The sequence below is a fragment of the Panthera uncia genome, chromosome F2 (genome assembly GCF_023721935.1).
Source record: "Panthera uncia isolate 11264 chromosome F2, Puncia_PCG_1.0, whole genome shotgun sequence".
NCBI classification, from domain to species: domain Eukaryota; kingdom Metazoa; phylum Chordata; class Mammalia; order Carnivora; family Felidae; genus Panthera; species Panthera uncia.
In genome coordinates, this window is record NC_064812.1 from 76018393 (window position 1) to 76036189 (window position 17797).

The 17797-nt window shown below is 43.3% G+C and overlaps 1 protein-coding gene across 2 annotated transcripts in view; it reads right to left on the minus strand.

Annotated features, from left to right (window-relative positions):
- RGS20 (regulator of G protein signaling 20) overlaps positions 1-16849 on the minus strand; it is an 85229-nt gene extending 68380 nt beyond the window's left edge. For both annotated transcript variants that reach the window (XM_049633390.1, XM_049633391.1), the window contains exon 1: positions 16685-16849. In XM_049633390.1, coding sequence (XP_049489347.1) covers positions 16685-16849 — 165 coding nt within the window. The remainder of the gene's footprint in view (positions 1-16684) is intronic.
- Positions 16850-17797: the final 948 nt, after the last annotated feature.

The window sequence follows — 17797 nt, forward strand, 5'->3', positions numbered from 1 at the left end:
CATATGCAGTTTCTCTTCAGAGGATATAGAACAGGTTAACAAGGTTCATATTGTAATAGTTCGTCCTAAGGCTTTTCAAGGATTGAGGTCAGTAACTATGAGAAATGAAAAACACTTTCATCAAAATCCTATGAGTTGGTAGAAGCAAACAAGCTTGGAAAACGCAAGCGTGAGAACTGCGGGGGACAGGGCTGCTCATATAATTAAAAGTCTTCTTTTTCTTTTTAATTAATTTTTTTTCTTAGACGGAGGGAGACAGAGTGCAAGCAGGGGAGGGGCAGAGGGAAAGGGAGAGACAATCTGAAACAGGCTCCAGGCTCCGGGTCGTCAGCACAGAGCCCGATGCGGGGCTTGAACCCACGAACTGTGAGGTCATGACTTGAGCCAAAGTTGGATGCTTAATAGACTGAGCCACCCACGTGCCACCAAAGTCTTGTTTTTCTTACGCTGTCTGTATATAAAACTTTCCAACACTGCCATCATTTGAATCCTAACATTTCCCCTGGGCTCGGTTGCTCCACTAAGGTGCTTAGTGGAAAGAAGGGAGAAGAGAGGTGAAAGCACAGAGCAGGGGAAAGGCTGTAGGTGGAGGAAGGGGTGGCAGTCAGGAGAGGGAGGTTCTACCAGCCCTTTCCCTTGTGACTTTGAATAAGTCTGTGCTCATCTGGGCTGTACTTTCTTTTTCTGTACAGAGAGGTTTAGTGAAGATGGTCTCTAAGGCTTTTAACAGCTGATTTCTGGGTTCAGTGTGCGTGCCCTTTTCTGACACATGATCACTTGCCATTGTCCTCTCTTGGGGACTCCCTTCCCAACACACGTAAACGTGTACACACACAACACACACACACACACACACACACACACACAAAACAAAAACCGTGTACCTTAGAGCAGAGAAGCAGAGCAGGATCCAGAGGGAGTTTTGGAGCCAGCAGGCCTCCCCAGGCGAACGCTTTTCAACATCCTCACTGTGACTCCCCCAGCTCGCTTAATTAAATTACAGCATCCTCCAAAACAGTTTCTGCCTTGGAGTCTGCACAGCGCCTGAGTCCACTCTGACCTGCTGCCCCCCCCCCCCCCCCCGCAGAAACACTGATCTTTCTAAGAGGCAAATACAGTCATGTTACTCCCCTCCCTCTAACCATTCACTGGCTCCTCATTTCTCTATAGGTCCTAATATGGCATGTAGACCTTTTGTGATTTGATCCGTACTCTGTTTACTTATCCACTTTTCTTTCTCACTATTACTTTGTACTCAAAGCTCCAATCAATCATGTTAAAGTTCCCCAGTTCCTAAAATCCCCTTGTTCATTCTCATTCCAGGTATAAATTCTCCTTCTGCTGAATCCTTACCCATTCTTTTTTTTTCTTTTTTTTTTTTTAATATGAAATTTATTGTCAAATTGGTTTCCATACAACACCCAGTGCTCATCCCAACAGGTGCTCTCCTCCATACCCATCACCCACCCACTCCTCCCTCCCACCCCCCATCAACCCTCAGTTTGTTCTCAGTTTTTAAGAGTCTCTTATGTTTTGGCTCTCTCCCTCTCTAACCTTTCTTCTTCTTTTTTTTTTCCTCCTCCCCCATGGTCTTCTGGTAAGTTTCTCAGGATCCACATAAGAGTGAAAACATATGGTATCTGTCTTTCTCTGCCTGACTTATTTCACTTAGCATCACACTTTCCATTTCCATCCACGTTGCTACAGAAGGCCATATTTCATTCTTTCTCATTGCCACGTAGTATTCCATTGTGTATATAAACCACAATTTCTTTATCCATTCGTCAGTTGATGGACATTTAGGCTCTTTCCATAATTTGGCTATTGTTGAAAGTGCTGCTATAAACATTGGGGTACAAGTGCCCCTACTCATCAGCACTCCTGGATGCCTTGGGTAAATTCCAAGCAGTGCTATTGCTGGGTCATAGGGTAGATCTATTTTGAATTTTTTGAGGAACCTCCACACTGTTTTCCAGAGCGGCTGCACCAGTTTGCATTCCCACCAACAGTGCAAGAGCCTTGCCCATTCCTAATCTGCTCCTCATCTTCTCTCCCAGGGCAGTCTCCTACTTAGCCTTCAAATCTCAGTTTAGGTGCCATTTCCTCCAGGAAGCTCTCCCAGGTTGGGTTAGCTGCCCGTATGCTTGCTCTTGTCACAGCATTTCCTGCACTGAGTTGTGATAGTCTGTGAGGGTCAGGACTTTGCCTTGTTCAAACCTGTGTCTCAAAAAAACCTAAAGCCATTCTGAGACATAATGGGTATTCAATCAATATTTGTTAAACGAATGAACTTAGAAATGACACGATCTAAACAACCTATCTCAAATCTTCGTAAACTGCAATAGACGAGAAATAGCAGGATAGAAGCGGCCACAGTTCCGTGCGCAAGCCTCCAGGGCATGGGGCTTATTAAAATGGGTGTTCAGAGAAGGCGTGATGCAAAAGGGAACACGGGCAGGTCTTTCTTAAGGAGCCTGGCCTCCGTGTGTCCCCACGGTCCCAGGCCAGACCCACCGATTTCACGCTGACGGAGCGCAAAAACCAACAACCAAGATGGCAAGAACAGGGGAAGACACTGTTTGCCTCAAAGTGGAAATTTGTGACAGGGCCCAGGAAGTCTGCCTGGGCCTTGTAGGTCTTCCAGTGGTTTCTAATAAGCCAGGCTTTGTGTGAGTCTCACTGAGGCTGCACAGGGCCCCGTCCCAAGGCTCGTTCTCTCTCTGCTGGCCCGGCTGCCCGGCCTGGCTGCTGGGAGAACTTGTTAGCCATCATTGATTTCTTTGAGTTGGACTCCACTGAATTGGATTGCTTTGCTCTGCATTTTAAAAGGGGTGTTTTTCTTGAGGCTGGAAGTTGGCACTGACTTGAAATTACAGAGTTTGAGACCATTCAGGATCCATAACTATCATTAATTTCCTTCACAGCACATGAGATTCTAACGATGGTCTTTTTTTTTTTTTAATTTTTTTTAACGTTTATTTAGTTTTGAGACAGAGAGAGACAGAGCACGAACGGAGGAGGGTCAGAGAGAGGAAGACACAGAATCTGAAACAGGCTCCAGGCTCCAGGCTCCGAGCTGTCAGCACAGAGCCCGACGCAGGGCTCGAACTCACGGACCGCGAGATCATGACCTGAACCGAAGTCGGCCGCTCAACCGACTGAGCCACCCAGGCGCCCCCTAACGATGGTCTCAAAGAGGTAGAGAAAACTCAGTGTTTCACCCATGTGGTGGGAACAGAGTAGGGAAATAACACATTTCTATCTACTAATCAATCAACAAATCAGCATTGACTGGGCTCTTACCATGTGCCCAGTACGTGTGAGGCTCTGCCCGTGGATGGGAATAATGAAGTTAACAACTGTTGTGGGGGAAACTGAGTGCAAATCAAACATGCAGGTCCCAGGGGTTCCTCAGGACAGCAGCGTGGGACCAATGGGAAGCCCGGACCCATGGGTGCAGATTGTGTTTTAAAATTCAAAGTATTGATTAAAAAAAAAAAAACTAATAAAATTCTGTATGAGAGGTATCATTGTCTTGATTTTATAGATGAAAACTAAGACTCAGAGAATTAAACCCCACGTGGACCCGAATTCGAAAACCAGTTCTCGCCATGACAAAGACAGTGCTCTTATGTCATCATACTTCCTGGTTTGTACCTGCGTACCAAAAAGATCCACCTAGCAGAACTTTTGCAGTTGGGATAAAGGATGTCTTCAAGCAATCAGACTTCCTTTATTTCCAACGCAGTGTTAGGTTTTACTGGATGGCAATCCTGCAATGCCGTATCGTCCAGCAGATGTCAGCATTTACCATTCTTTGACTCCCTCCGGTCTTGGCATTTACAAAGTTTTAGGGCTCAAGAGCCTATCTTGCTCTTGGGCTCCCCAAAATTGCTATTGCATCTGGGCGCGAGGTGGGGAGCTGTGTGCCAAGAGGGTGCAGCTGAGCGCCGAGTCTTGACTCAGTGAGAAGGCATTTGAAACTGTCACGAGCCTTCATTTCTTTTCTCCTCTCTTTTGTGATTTCATGTTTCTAAAAACCAGCTCATTTCTTTTCTTTTTTTTTTTTTTTAAAGATGTTTATTTATTTTGAGAGAGAGAGTGAGAGCGCATGCTGTGTGAGTTGGGGAGAGAGAATCTCAAGCAGGCAGTGCAGAGTCTGATATGGGGCTCGATCCCATGACCCTGGGATCATGACCTGAGCTGAAATCAAAGATTCAGAGGCTCAAGTGACTGAGCCACCCAGGCGCCCGAAAACCAGCTCATTTCTGATGGATGAGCCAAGGAGACTTCTAACCTGGCCTTTGGCCAAGGTTGCACAGAGAGAGAGGAGGCTCTCGAAGTGCCAAGAGGACGCCGGGAATGCCGCGGCGTCTCTGTAATCAGCAGCAGCAGCAGCCGGTGCCAGATGCAGCTGGGATTTGGCCCAGCCTGGAGTGTGGCTTCTGAGAAGGGGCCAGAAATAGCCCCAAACACCAAGGTTTCTCTTCTGCTCAGCTTTTAGATGCCTCAGGTTACACCCCTGCAAGGTCTTCCTGTGGCCCTAATCTTAGAATGCCTTACAGATTTTGTGAGAAGGAACAATCTATTAAATATATTTACATCGAAGTGCAAATGAATTTGAACTTTAATTTTTTTTCTAGTGAGAAAAACCAGGCCAGACTGAGAAAATGAGTTGCCTCAGTTATGCCTGGAAATGTGAGAGAAGCGTCTCGGGAAGGGGAGAGGGGAGAGTGATGATGGCAAACTTCCCTGATCTCCCAGTCTGTGCCTGGGAGACCTTCTTTTGCTTCCTGTTTCCCACACCCTCCGCCTCTTCACCTTGCCCATCTCAAGTGCTGTAAAGAATGCACAAAAGGCAATGATTGGTTCCCCAAAGCCTGGACTCCCTCAGGGGCCACCACAAGGTGGAAAATGCTGGCTTTCTTTTCCAAAATTGCAACTCTGGGACAGGGGAAGCTTACCGACCTTAATGACACCAGTCAGTTGTTGGAAATAGTCGGTTTGCCGCTATTTTTTTTTTTTTTAAACGTTTTTATTTATTTTTGAGACAGAGAGAGACAGAGCATGAACGGGGTAGGGTCACAGAGAGAGGGAAACACAGAATCCGAAACAGGCTCCAGGCTCTGAGCTGTCAGCACAGAGCCCGACGCGGGGCTCGAACTCACGGACCGTGAGATCATGACCTGAGCCGAAGTCGGACGCCCAACCGACCGAGCCACCCAGGCGCCCCAGTTTGCCGCTATTTTAAAGAAAAGACAAACACAGAAAGAAGGAAGCAAGAGTGCCTAGCTTTTATTTGCTAACCGTGTATGCTTATTGTTCAATCCGGCCACCTTTCTCTGTAACAAACGTTGTCAACACAATTAAGTGCATGTCCTCCTTGGATGCTGCTGATGGTAGCAAAGCTCTCTCCTTGACTGAAAACTTAAAACAATATACCCTTCAGAACATGTGACATTCCGGGCAAATGGTCACAGATGAAAGTCTTAAATAAATGGGGCTCGGTCCAACTTGCAGAAGTAGAGAGAGGAGATTCATCACAGAATGGAGAAATGTGGTGTGAAATTGGTAATATCAAATGCTTTGATCATTTCTTTCTAGTAATGTTTTATTCATTCCATTTGGTCCTTTCTGCTTAACCATTCTTACATAACCTCGAGCAGCCTTTAATGATAATTTGTAGGTAAAATTATGCACGTAGCAGTGTGTCTGGGCTACCAGACACACTGGACCTGAACTGGATCAATCTGGCCTGACTCAAGGGAGCACAGAAGGTCACATCAAACCTCACCGTCCACCATGTCCGGTGGGGGAAAGGGTTTGTCTGGGACTAGGCTCCAGTTGCTGGGGGAGCCCACCCACAGATCTTTGCTAAATAGGGGATAAACAGAGGAGATGTGTGGTGCTGAACTGTCTTTCTAGCACCTTCCGCAGACTCCTAGGCTCAGGTTCCTGAGCGGCCGGGCTCCTGCCTTCCTGCTGTTTCTTTTTATCTTCTGGTCACACACAGTCTGAAAAGTTCGTTACCAAAATGCGTTGAGACTATGCTTATGATATTTGAGTTAACGTTTAGGTCTTATTTCAAATAAAAGTCCTTGCAATGGCCAACCGTTGAAAATGAAGCCTTACAATTTTTAGTGCTGAGAATTCAAAATTCTATAAGCAAAATATATATTCATATGGAAAAACATATTTGGTTACATCATTGATGTCAGATTCAATTACTTATGTACTCTGCAATTTGGGTTTCGTTATTGAATATTTGAAATCTATTCCAACAGTCACTGCGTGGCTTAAACTGAATATTGTCTGTCAGCATATTTGCTTCATTTAAAAATTCCTTTTCTCGGTCATTTTAAATGCAGTAAGTGTGAAACCATTCGACCAAAGTTTCTAAAATAAATAGCCAGATGACACAAACTTGATCTGAATTGCTTTTACCCACAGAATAGAGATACATGGTTCAGACAGAACCTATAACAAGTTTACAATCAAACGTTCCCAGTAAAGTTCACCTACATCTCTACCTTGCAAGAAGGCAAAACTTTAATGTAAATTTCCTAAGATATTTGCAGTGATTTTATGGTTTTGTGAAGGCTGGCTTGATTTTCTTTTATTTGTTTACTACACCCGATGTGGGGGTTGAACTCACAACCCTTAGGTCAAGAGTCACGTGCTCTTCTGAGCCAGCCAGGCACCCCAAGGCTGGCTTGGTTTTGACAGGAAAGCCAACAACATGATTTTATGAGATCTTTTGAATAGGGAAAATGAGCCTTAGATATATTTTTTTCCTAACCATTAATTTAAAATCTGAGCATTTAGGGGCGCCTGGGTGGCTCGGTCGGTTAAGCGTCCGACTTTGGCTCAGGTCATGATCTCACGGTCCGTGGGTTCGAGCCCCGCGTTGGGCTCTGTGCTGACAGCTCAGAGCCTGGAGCCTGTTTCAGATTCTGTGTCTCCCTCTCTCTCTGACCCTCCCCCGTTCATGCTCTGTCTCTCTCTGTCTCAAAAATAAATAAACGTTAAAAAAAATTTTTTTTTAAATAAAAAAATAAAATCTGAGCATTTATGAGATTTTGGGGGTGGGGTGGGTGGGGGGAAGCCCAAACAGTATGAGGCCAACCAGGGCAGTATGTTTGTTTAGACTTCCAGACAGGATCTTTTGCCATTTTTAAAGATTTTTCTGAAAGGTCAGGATCAGTTGTGCTATCCAGTGGATGTCTGAACCGTGTGCTAACAGCTCCCACTGTGGTATAAATAGACATATGGAAAGTTGTATTTGTGTATTTATGAGTCTATTTGTTGCTTAATTTCAAAGGGTAAATTCTAACCTCCAGGCTGTGAGATGAAATCTTTTTATTATGTGTATTTTCAAATAAAACCCGGAGCGAATATACTCGTGAACTCTCGTATGTATCACTCAGTATTAGCATTATTGCCAATTCTGCTTCATCGTTCCCCCTGACTCCCCACTTCCCCTGTCATTTTGAAGGAAGTTGAAGGTCACATGTCTTTCTTCTGAAACCATTTCCGCTTGCCTCTTAAAGGATTTTTTTTTTTTTTTTTTTTTTTTAAGCATAACCACAGTCTCTTCTGACTTCCTTTTACTGGACGTGAGGAGTAGGACCCATGTTTCTGATCTCCCTTCCTCTTGTTGTATCTGTGAATCCAAATGGAATTGTAAGCCCCTTCCCCCATTTGTGTCTCCTTTTTATAATATAACCAAACTTTTAAACAATAACCACCTTTTGCAGTGACTTTTTACATCGAATACCTCCATCTGAGGGACCGTTTCAATAATTACCATCAATCCTTCCCAACCGGGACTGCCCCATATTTGAATTCTTATTTTGCCCTCATTTATCATGGCTCTGAAACATACTTCCACGTGATTTGTGCAGGAAGTGTGGCTGTGTCAGAACCCATACACTTGCCTCTCTTAAAATGTCTCTCGAGCGAGCGAGCGAGTGAGCAAGGGCAGGAATGACACTGGCTTGGGACATACAGTTTCTTTCTTCAAAGCTCTCCTGCTGTAAATCAGTTTGTCTTCAGTTATTTAGTGCTTCAGAGATTTATAAGATCTATAAGATTTCCAAGAAGAGGAGCGCTGTTAGTGCTCGATTAGGACTCTGTGGTGGTGCCACAGTACCCTGGAAGTTAAGATGTTTCCTGCCAAGTGAAATAAGTGAGAGAAATAAAGATAACGTATGATTTCATTCATATCTGGAATTTAAGAAAAACAAATAAGCAAAGAGAAAGAGAGAGAGAGAGGGGGGGGGGGCAAACCAAGAAACAGACTCTTAACTAGATAGAACAAACTGGTTCCCAGAGGGGAGGTGGTGGGGGTTGCTGGGGGAAACAGGTGATGGGGATTAAGGAGGGCACCTGGGATGAGCACCGGGTGTGGTCCGGAAGTGGCGAATTGCTGTATTGTGCACCTGACACTAATATGACACTCTATGTTAACTAACTGGAATTTAAACAAAAACTTAGAAAGAAAAGAAGCATCGGGGAATTCCGGGACACCTCCAAGGAACAGGGACTTACTACTGCACGTTGTCCCAGGCGCTGAGTGTGGTGTGAATCATAACGCCCAGGAAGCCACCCGGAGGCATCAGTTTTAGAATCACCGCTGTTCCTTTGTGTTTTCAGGAACTCTAGGTTTCCGTTCTCAAGAACAAAAGCACACTTGGGCTACATGAGAAAACTACCTAATGCCAGATATCCTTTAACCCATTCTCATTCAGAAAAACTTCCGAAGAGCAAAGAAATACCTTAAAATACTATTGATCTGTGCCAAAACAAATCACTTTGTAGCACCGGTGGAGATGTTGGCCTCTGAAAATATAATCCAATGGCAAAAACCTAATTTGTTTTTAAATTTTTTTTACATTTATTTATTTTTGAGACACAGAGAAACAGACCACAAGTGGGGGAGGGTCAGAGAGAGAGAGGGAGACACAGAATGTGAAGCAGGCTCCAGGCTCTGAGCCATCAGCACAGAGCCCGACGTGGGGCTCGAACCCACGGACCGTGAGATCATGACCTGAGCTGAAGTCGGACACTCAACCGACTGAGCCACCCAGGCACCCCCAAAAACCTAATTTTTAATGTAAAACCCTCAAAGACAATTATTTAAATGTCTAAGTAAATGGCAAACATGACCAAAACTTGTATTTAAATTTTTCATCTGAAACTTTGAAGACTAGAACTCATGTGGATTTTTCTGGTACATTGTTATTTTCAGAATAGAAGAATCTTTAGTTTTGGGGCACCTGGGTGGCTCAGTCAGTTAGGCATCCGACTTCAGCTCAGGTCATGATCTATCTCACTGTCGGTGGTTTTGAGCCCCACGTCAGACTCTGTGTCTCCCTCTCTCTCTCTGCCCCTCCCCTGCTCACGCTCTGTCTCTCTCTCTCTCTCAAAAATAAATAAATATTAGAAAAAAATTTAGAAAAATCTTTAGTTCCAGTGTGGAAAATAAAACGTTGGGTGTTAGTAAGCAAGCACTTGGTTTGTAGATATTCCCACTGGAGGGAAGAGTCGCATTTTCTCAGAAGCCTCCTTTATGATAATTCATGAAAAGTAATTAATGGCTGGTTTTTAACTTCAGAGGATTGGCTTTTTGAAATCAATTGAAAAGCACAGAGGGGCGCCTGGGTGGCGCAGTCGGTTAAGCGTCCGACTTCAGCCAGGTCACGATCTCGCGGTCTGTGCGTTCGAGCCCCGCGTCAGGCTCTGGACTGATGGCTCGGAGCCTGGAGCCTGTTTCCGATTCTGTGTCTCCCTCTCTCTCTGCCCCTCCCCCGTTCATGCTCTGTCTCTCTCTGTCCCAAAAATAAATAAAAAACGTTGAAAAAAAAAAATTAAAAAAAAAAAAAAAAAGAAAAGCACAGATACATATTATACATTCTTCCATGTATGTACGCATATGTACATATTTTTTAAAAATATACATGCTTTTCTGAAGTATAAGGAATGCCGTACTCCTTTTGTAGTCATCCGAGTTTTCTCTTACAAGTGGGGCCAAGTGGGAGGTGTGGTGGGAATGGTGAGGCCTCTCAGTACCTGGGTCATCTCTGTGATGTAATGTAAACCTCCTTTGCGATCACGTTGGCCACGTGCCCAGCTCTGATCAGGGTGAACACGAATGGAAGTAATGACGTTCACCTCCCTCAGAGGGAGTTAAGCTTCCTTTCCCACTCTCCCTTTCCTAAGTATGCCTGGAGAGTGACTTTGGATCCGCTACCTGGCAGAGCCACCAAGACGGAAGCAGTGTGAGTCCGGGGTCACTGGGTAGAGTCTGACCTACCCCAAACTGTGGCATGACTGAAAAATATGCTTTTATTGTTAAGTCACTGAGATATGAGGGGTGTATTTGTTACTGCAGCATGAACTGGCCTACCCGACTGATACAGACTGAGGTGTCTGAGTTGGGCTGTTTGCACTAAAGATCTAATATTTCGTGGGATGCCTGGGCGGCTCAGTCGGTTAAGCGTCCGACTTCGGCTCAGGTCATGATCTCGCGGTTTGTGGGTTCGAGCCCCGCGTCGGGCTCTGTGCCGACAGCTCGGAGCCTGGAGCCTGCTTCACATTCTGTGTCTCCCTCTCTCTCTGTCCCTCCCCCGCTCACGCTCTGTCTCTGTCTCTCAAAAATGAATAAATGTTAAAAAAAATTTTTTTGAAAAACCTAATATTTTGTGTCTGGTGTTTTTGTCAGCCAAGGAGAAACATTTATTTGTTATTCGTGAAAACATTTCTTAAATTTTATGAAAATTATATGAGGGATTTCAGCAGTTACTTTTTGCCATTCACTTTGGAATTGACCACTGTTTCACTTCTTACTTTGGAAGGCATGAGCTGGTGGTCTCTTAGATCTTCATCAAGGTAAGAGAGAGTCCAAATGAGCCATATAAGCAAAACTGTGGGATGATAACCATACGCTTTATGATAAGCTGAAATGTTATTTGACTTTATTTTTGTTTGGCTCTTAATGTGACACGATTGCCCTGGGTTCTGTGAGCTAGTAATTGAGGAACTTTTTCACGTTTCCGAAGACTACACCCATGGGCTTCCTTAAGGTCCTCATCAAAGGAAGGCAAGACACAGATGGCTCATGGAAAGCCCTGAACCTGGAGTCTGGTGAGCCATCCCGCCTTTGAGTTAAAGACAGTCATGCTCGTGGTGAGCATAGCATAATGTATAAAATTGTCAAATCCGTATGCGGTACACCTGAAACTAATATAACATTGTACTTCAAGTATACTTCAATAATAATAATAATACTTTGCTATACTCATCTAGAAACCCCCTATAATAGGTTCTGGAGGATTGCCAATTAACATTTGCATGCGAACTATAGAAGATATAATCACAACAACATGCTTCCAAATGAACCTTTTTCTCAAGAGGTTTGTGAACATCTTAAGTGTTAAACTAATTACTACAGGAGTCTTTTCAGAGGGCTGTCAAAAAAAAAAAAAAAAGAACTAATTTAATCCCTACCGAACTTACTCTTTCACAAATGGAGGCAGGACAAAATAATTTTGTCTTCTGAGTACATTCATGTTGAGGTATTGGATACTAGAAGCATAATTCCTTTTTACTAAGATTTTTTTTTTCTCTTTTTTTCTGTATCCTTTTCATCACACAAAGCACCATTGTCTTTGTAGCTACCCTTTGGGGCCTTGACATTTATTTTTCTCCTTTCAGTGTATAACGTCTCGAAACAAGTGCTTTGATCAGCTGCTCAGGGGATCACACGTCTGGAACAGGAGGGCACTTAGAAGCCTGTGCTCTTAGAGGCGCATTGATGTTGGAATGATAGGAAAAATAATTTCGTGGAGGGGTGCCAGGCTGGCTCAGTCTGTAAAGCATGCGACTCTTGATCTCCAGGTTAAAAAAAAAATAATTTTGTGGAAGGAACTTTCTTGTCTAAGCTCCGACCATTTTCATTACTGAAGAGGGATGCCTACACATATACACACATAAATCTGTATCGATAGATGGATTTGACTTCTTGCCCGTGTGGCTTTTTACTTTCTCTCTTTCTCATGTCTGTCACTTAGGAAGCGATTAGCTCAGGGGACACCCTACCTTCCCTAGCACTCCTTGTCCTGAATGAAAGAAAGGAAGCAAAAATCCTGATGGAGAAAAATATGATGATGAAGACAGGTGTGTGATTATATATGCGGGGGTATGAATTTATTCTGTAGTAAATTAGTGGTGCATGTTGGAGTACTTTAGGCTGAATGCACAAAGAAAACCCTATTAAGAAATCTGGCTTCAGGCCCATGAAATTATGGTCTGCTTTGTAAATCACTGTCAGAAGCCACTGAATTAGCAAAGAAATCCGTACCAAAAAAACCTAGGTTCAAATCACCACTCGCTGACTTCATACAATGTAACCAACCAGTGTTTCTGAACTTGGGTTCTCATCTCTAAAACAGGTCTAATGACATCAGTGCTACTGACCCAGTGAAATTGGTTCCAAATGAAAAGAACAACCAGAAAAACCACGACGAAACACGCAGGCAGTGCTCTGTGGGTATCATCAGTCTACCGGCCTTTGGAGGTTTGTTTTCTTTTAACTTTCTATTTTGAAATCATTATAGATTCATAGTAAGTTCCAAAAGAGAACGTGCAAAGTGGTCCCAGGCACTTTTCACTTAGCTTCCCCAATGGAAACTGCATGACTGTTGTATAACATCAAAGCCAGGAAACCCACATTGGTACCATTCATAGAACTTACTCGGATTTCGCCAGTTTTGTAAGCACTCACTTGTGTGTGTGTGTGCAGGAGCGCGCGTGTGTGTGTGCACGTACTTCCAAAGAATCTTATCACATCCGTAGGTTTCTGTCCCCACCACTGAAATCAGGAGAAAGAACTGTCCCACCCCAAAGTGCCCCCAATCTTTGGCAACCATGAATCCATTCTCGAACTCTATAATTTCATTTCAAGAATGTTATATACATGGAATCATACTTTACTCGGCTTTCTGGGATCATTATTTTTTTTCACTCTGCATCATTCCTTTGAGATTATCTAAGGGACATATATCAAAAGTTCATTCCTTTTGTGTATCAACAGTTGATTCTTTTTGTTGTTGTTGTTGCAGGGGTTTCCTTAGTATTCCATAGCATGGATGTACCACAGTCCTTCATTCAACTTTTGAAGGACTTTGGGGATGTTTCTAGTTTTTGGCCGTTCTGAATGAAGCTGCTGTGAGCGTTAGCATGCAAGATTTTGTGTCAACGTGCGTTTTCATTTCTCTGGGATAAAGGGCCAGTAGTGAAATAGGTGGGCCATATGATGGTTGCATGTTTGGGTTTGAAAGAAACTGCCAAATTATTTTCCAGACCGGTTGTACCACTGTGCATTCTTACCAGGAATATATGGATGATCTAGTTTATTGTGTTTTTAGTTTGTGTTTCCCTTGGGGCTATGATGTTAACTATCTTTTCGCAGGTTTATTTGCCATCTGTATATGCTCTTTAATAAAATGCTAATATTCTTGTTGGATTGTGTGTTATTTTATCCCAGAGTTCTGAGAGTTCTTTACATAGTCTAAACACAAGGCCTTTGTCAGATACACGGTTTGTATATATTTTCTCAAAGTCTGTAGCTTGTCTTTTTATCCTCTTAATAGGCGTTTTTGGCAGAGCAAAAGTCTATTTTTGATATTTTGAGGTTCGACTTATTAATTTTTCCTTTATGGACTATACTTAAAAATTTTTTTTTTAAACATTTGTTTATTTCTGGGGCGCCTGGGTGGCTCAGTCTGTTGAGCGGCTGACTTCGGCTCAGGTCGTGATCTCGCGGTCTGTGAGTTTGAGCCCCGCGTCGGGCTCTGTGCTGACAGCACAGAGCCTGGAGCCTGTTTTGGATTCTGTGTCTCCCTCTCTCTCTGACCTTCCCCTGTTCATGCTCTGTCTCTCTCTGTCTCAAAAATAAATAAACGTTAAAAAAAATTTTTTTAAAATAAACATTTATTTATTTTTGAAAGACAGAGAGAAACAGAGCATAAACGGGGGAGAGGCAGAGAGAGGGGGAGACACAGAATCCGAAGCAGGCTCCAGGCTCCGAGCTGTCAGCACCGAGCCCAACGCGGGGCTCGAACTCACGAACCACGAGATCATGACCTGAGCCGAAGTCGAACACTTAACCGACTGAGCCACCCAGGCCCCCCTCTGGACTATACTTCTGATGTCTAAGAACTCTGCTTAGCCTTAGGTCACAAAGCTTCACAAAAAATTGTTTTTCCAAGAAGTTTTCTAGTTTTCCTTATGGTTGTACTTTTCAAGTCCGTGATGCACTTTGAACTAATTGCTGTTTAAGGTGTGAGGCTTAGGTTTAAGATTTTTTTTAATGTTTTTATCAATGGCCTCTAGACATCTAGACACATTCTAGCCCGTTCTCTCCCTGCCTACTTTTCTACATTTCTAGACATTATTTCACATTCCTACCTTACATCTCATCTCTTTCACTCTTTCATTAGGCCATTTTCTTTTTTTTTTTTTTTAATTTTTTTTTTAACGTTTATTTTACTTTTTGAGACAGAGACAGAGCATGAATGGGGGAGGGTCAGAGAGAGGGAGACACAGAATCGGAAGCAGGCTCCAGGCTCCGAGCCTTCAGCCCAGAGCCCGACGCGGGGCTCGAACTCATGGACCGTGAGATCGTGACCTGGGCTGAAGTCGGACGCTTAACCGACAGCCACCCAGGCGCCCCTCATTAGGCCATTTTCAGTTGCTCATATACCATTCCTAACTTCCTATTTCCTTAATGATTGAAAGATTGTAATTACGTGGATATCCCCTACCATTGACATAAGTCACGCCGATAATGTGATCATATGCTGATACGTTTGTCTTTCCCACTAGGAGCCCATCTTTCTCAAAACCTGGCCCAGGTTTGGCAGATCCTGTGGATACAGTCGTATTTGTAGAATTAAAAGGAGGTGAGTTCTACCATTCTTGTATATGCTGGACGAGGGACGTGTTCACCTATGTGACCGTCTCTATTCAGATGCGACAAAAAAGATGTTTTGAACTGATTGGAGAGACCGGTAGCATCCCGGCAGGGTCACTCCTGACTGCTCACACCTGGGCTGTACAGGCTGGAACCTGTTATGAGGTCAGGATGGCAGCTAGGATTGCCTGGTGTTGGTGGTACATTTGATTCCAGGATGCTGTGGGAAGAGGCTGCTGACGCGCAAATGCTTTTCCAACTCATCTGTCTAGGATTCTGCTTAAAGCGTACCCCTCCACACAATGAGAACTTTGCAATTACATGTGTGTGCGCACCTATGTGTATATCACGTGCACACACAAAACGTACGTTGCTGTTCCCCAGAGTAGCCTCCAAGGTCTACCTTTCAGAAATCTCTTTTGCATTTAGGCTTAGATGCCCATCAATGAAGGGCTTCTGGCCGGTATATCCATTTCATTTTAGTTTCCTAAAGACCTAGTGCTCAGGTGATAACAGGGGCTTGAAGTTTCACAACATCTGTCTGAAATCTCAAAAATGAAGGTCAGTACATTTCTACAGAAAAATCTTTTTAATGACTTAGGAAAAAACACCACACTTGGGGCACCTGGGTGGCTCAGTCGGTTGAGCGTCCGACTTCGGCTCAGGTCATGATCTCGTGGTTCGTGAGTTCAAGCCCCGCGTCGGGCTCTGTGCTGACAGCTCAGAGCCTGGAGCCTGCTTCGGATTCTGTGTCTCCCTCTCTCTCTTTGCCGCTCCCCCGCTTGTGTTTTCTCTCTCTCTCAAAAATAAACATTTATAAAAACAAACAAGCAAACAAAAACACACAGCACTTTCCTTCGTCTTGTGCCAGTTGGTTAAAATAACATGACTGACAAGAAATCAAGATTATGATCAGGATATGAGCCATCGTAAAAGGATAGATAAATTTTTTGGTGTTAAAGTATTTGGATAGGTTTGCAGTAGTACGATTGCAGCATTTAATTCTGAGCTCTGATTATGGGAGGACAGTAACACATACTCATCCCCCTCCACTCTGAATAATCTTTTACGAGATGATTCTATTAATAGTTAAGAGGATTTACAGGCTTAAACTGCAAGGATACACACAACACTGAGCAGGGAAATTGTCACTGTTTGGGGAAATGATGTTATCTATTGATAGACATCCACGCTTCAAAAATTCACCTTAAGAAACTGTGAATTTAGGAAAAACATCCCTTAGCTTCTTAATGTTCTTACGTTCCTGCATTATTTTATCAGTTTTTTCTCAAGCAATTTCTGTAGAAAGTGGTCGATAATTTTTCTTTCACTACTACACGCGATATAATTTTTATTTCGGAGAAAAACATCTAAGCCACAATAGCCACAAAGCATCAATAGTCAAAAGAAACTATGGCTGAGTTTCCTGCCTTTGAAAACATTACCTCCTGAAACAAACAAATAATAAATAGGTAAGCATTTGTCTTAGTAAAGGGAAGCTGCATAGGTTGGAGAAAACTGGACAGAGAAGTTAATTAATTATCAAGGTTCTAGTTTTTCTCTTGGGGTTGGCTTGAAAACATTTTGATAAATTGTCAATAAGATAGAGGAATAGCTCACTGAGCCAAAGCTTGCTTATGGTTTTATAATCTTTCCAGATAAACCTTTTCCTTGTCAAGAAAGCATCATGGATGGTGGAGATCATCTTACCTTGACGTCACGCACAGCCTCGGGGCTTCCTTCATTTTCCATGGTCTGGTGAATATTTGCATTATATCCCTCAGCCCTAGGCAGGGGCAGAAATTGCTTCCACATAGATGGCCTGGAGAAATGTTTCTGGAGGCACTCTTGGTTGTCTTGGGAAGGACTGGGCATGTTTTTACAGTAAAGCTCCAAACGAGTCCTGCAGCCTGATTTTAACAACACTAGCCCAGGGTCCACTCTATTTCTCTTCGTTTGGCCAATGCTGGGCCATCCGTCAGTCCGCCAGGGAACCTCTCTGGAAAGTTACACTATTTGAAGCAAAAGGCTAATCTGTTTGGTGGATCAGCAGTTTATCCACGGTTCTTTCGTGTTCTATTCCAGGTAGAGCCTCCTATTTTGAATGTCTAGGTATGTTATGACTGCCCCCTACTGGCAGAAATATACTACTAATTCAAATTTAATCCTAAAATTGAAAGAAATGATTTAAGCGATCTATCGCTTAGGATATAATGATAAAATAGATTGCTTCGCCATATTCTGCATTAGTTGTGTGAGACACAGACTAGGGCCTGATAATCTTGGGCTATGCAGTCGAGAGACAGGTGGTCTGCCTTAATCTGTGTAGGTTTCTTAAAAGGTCATTTTAGCAGGAGTCAGTTTTGTGGCTAGAAATGTATGCTCAACTCATACCCAAACTGAAGCCCAAGGATTATTACACTTCTTGATTGGTGTCATGTAGGATGAAAGTGATTTTTCTTATGAGGTAACTAGTCATCTAATGATTAAGCCAAGAGTTGGCTTCTAACATCATACTGCACATTTGTAAAGTGTGTAAAGTAAAGTGTGTAAAATGACCCCAGGGCCCCAGAATTGGTATATGAAACAAACACAATCCCTATAAACATCTTGGCTTCCTTTTTTTTTTTCTTTTTGCAGAAATTGATGAATTGATTCTAAACTTCACATGCAGTTGTAAGGGACTTAGAATATCCAAAACAATCTCATAAAAAGAAGAGCAGAGTTGGAGGATACACATTTCTCAATTTTTTTTAAACGTTTATTTATTTTTGAGACAGAGAGAGACCGCATGAACGGGGGAGGGTCAGAGAGAGAGGAAGA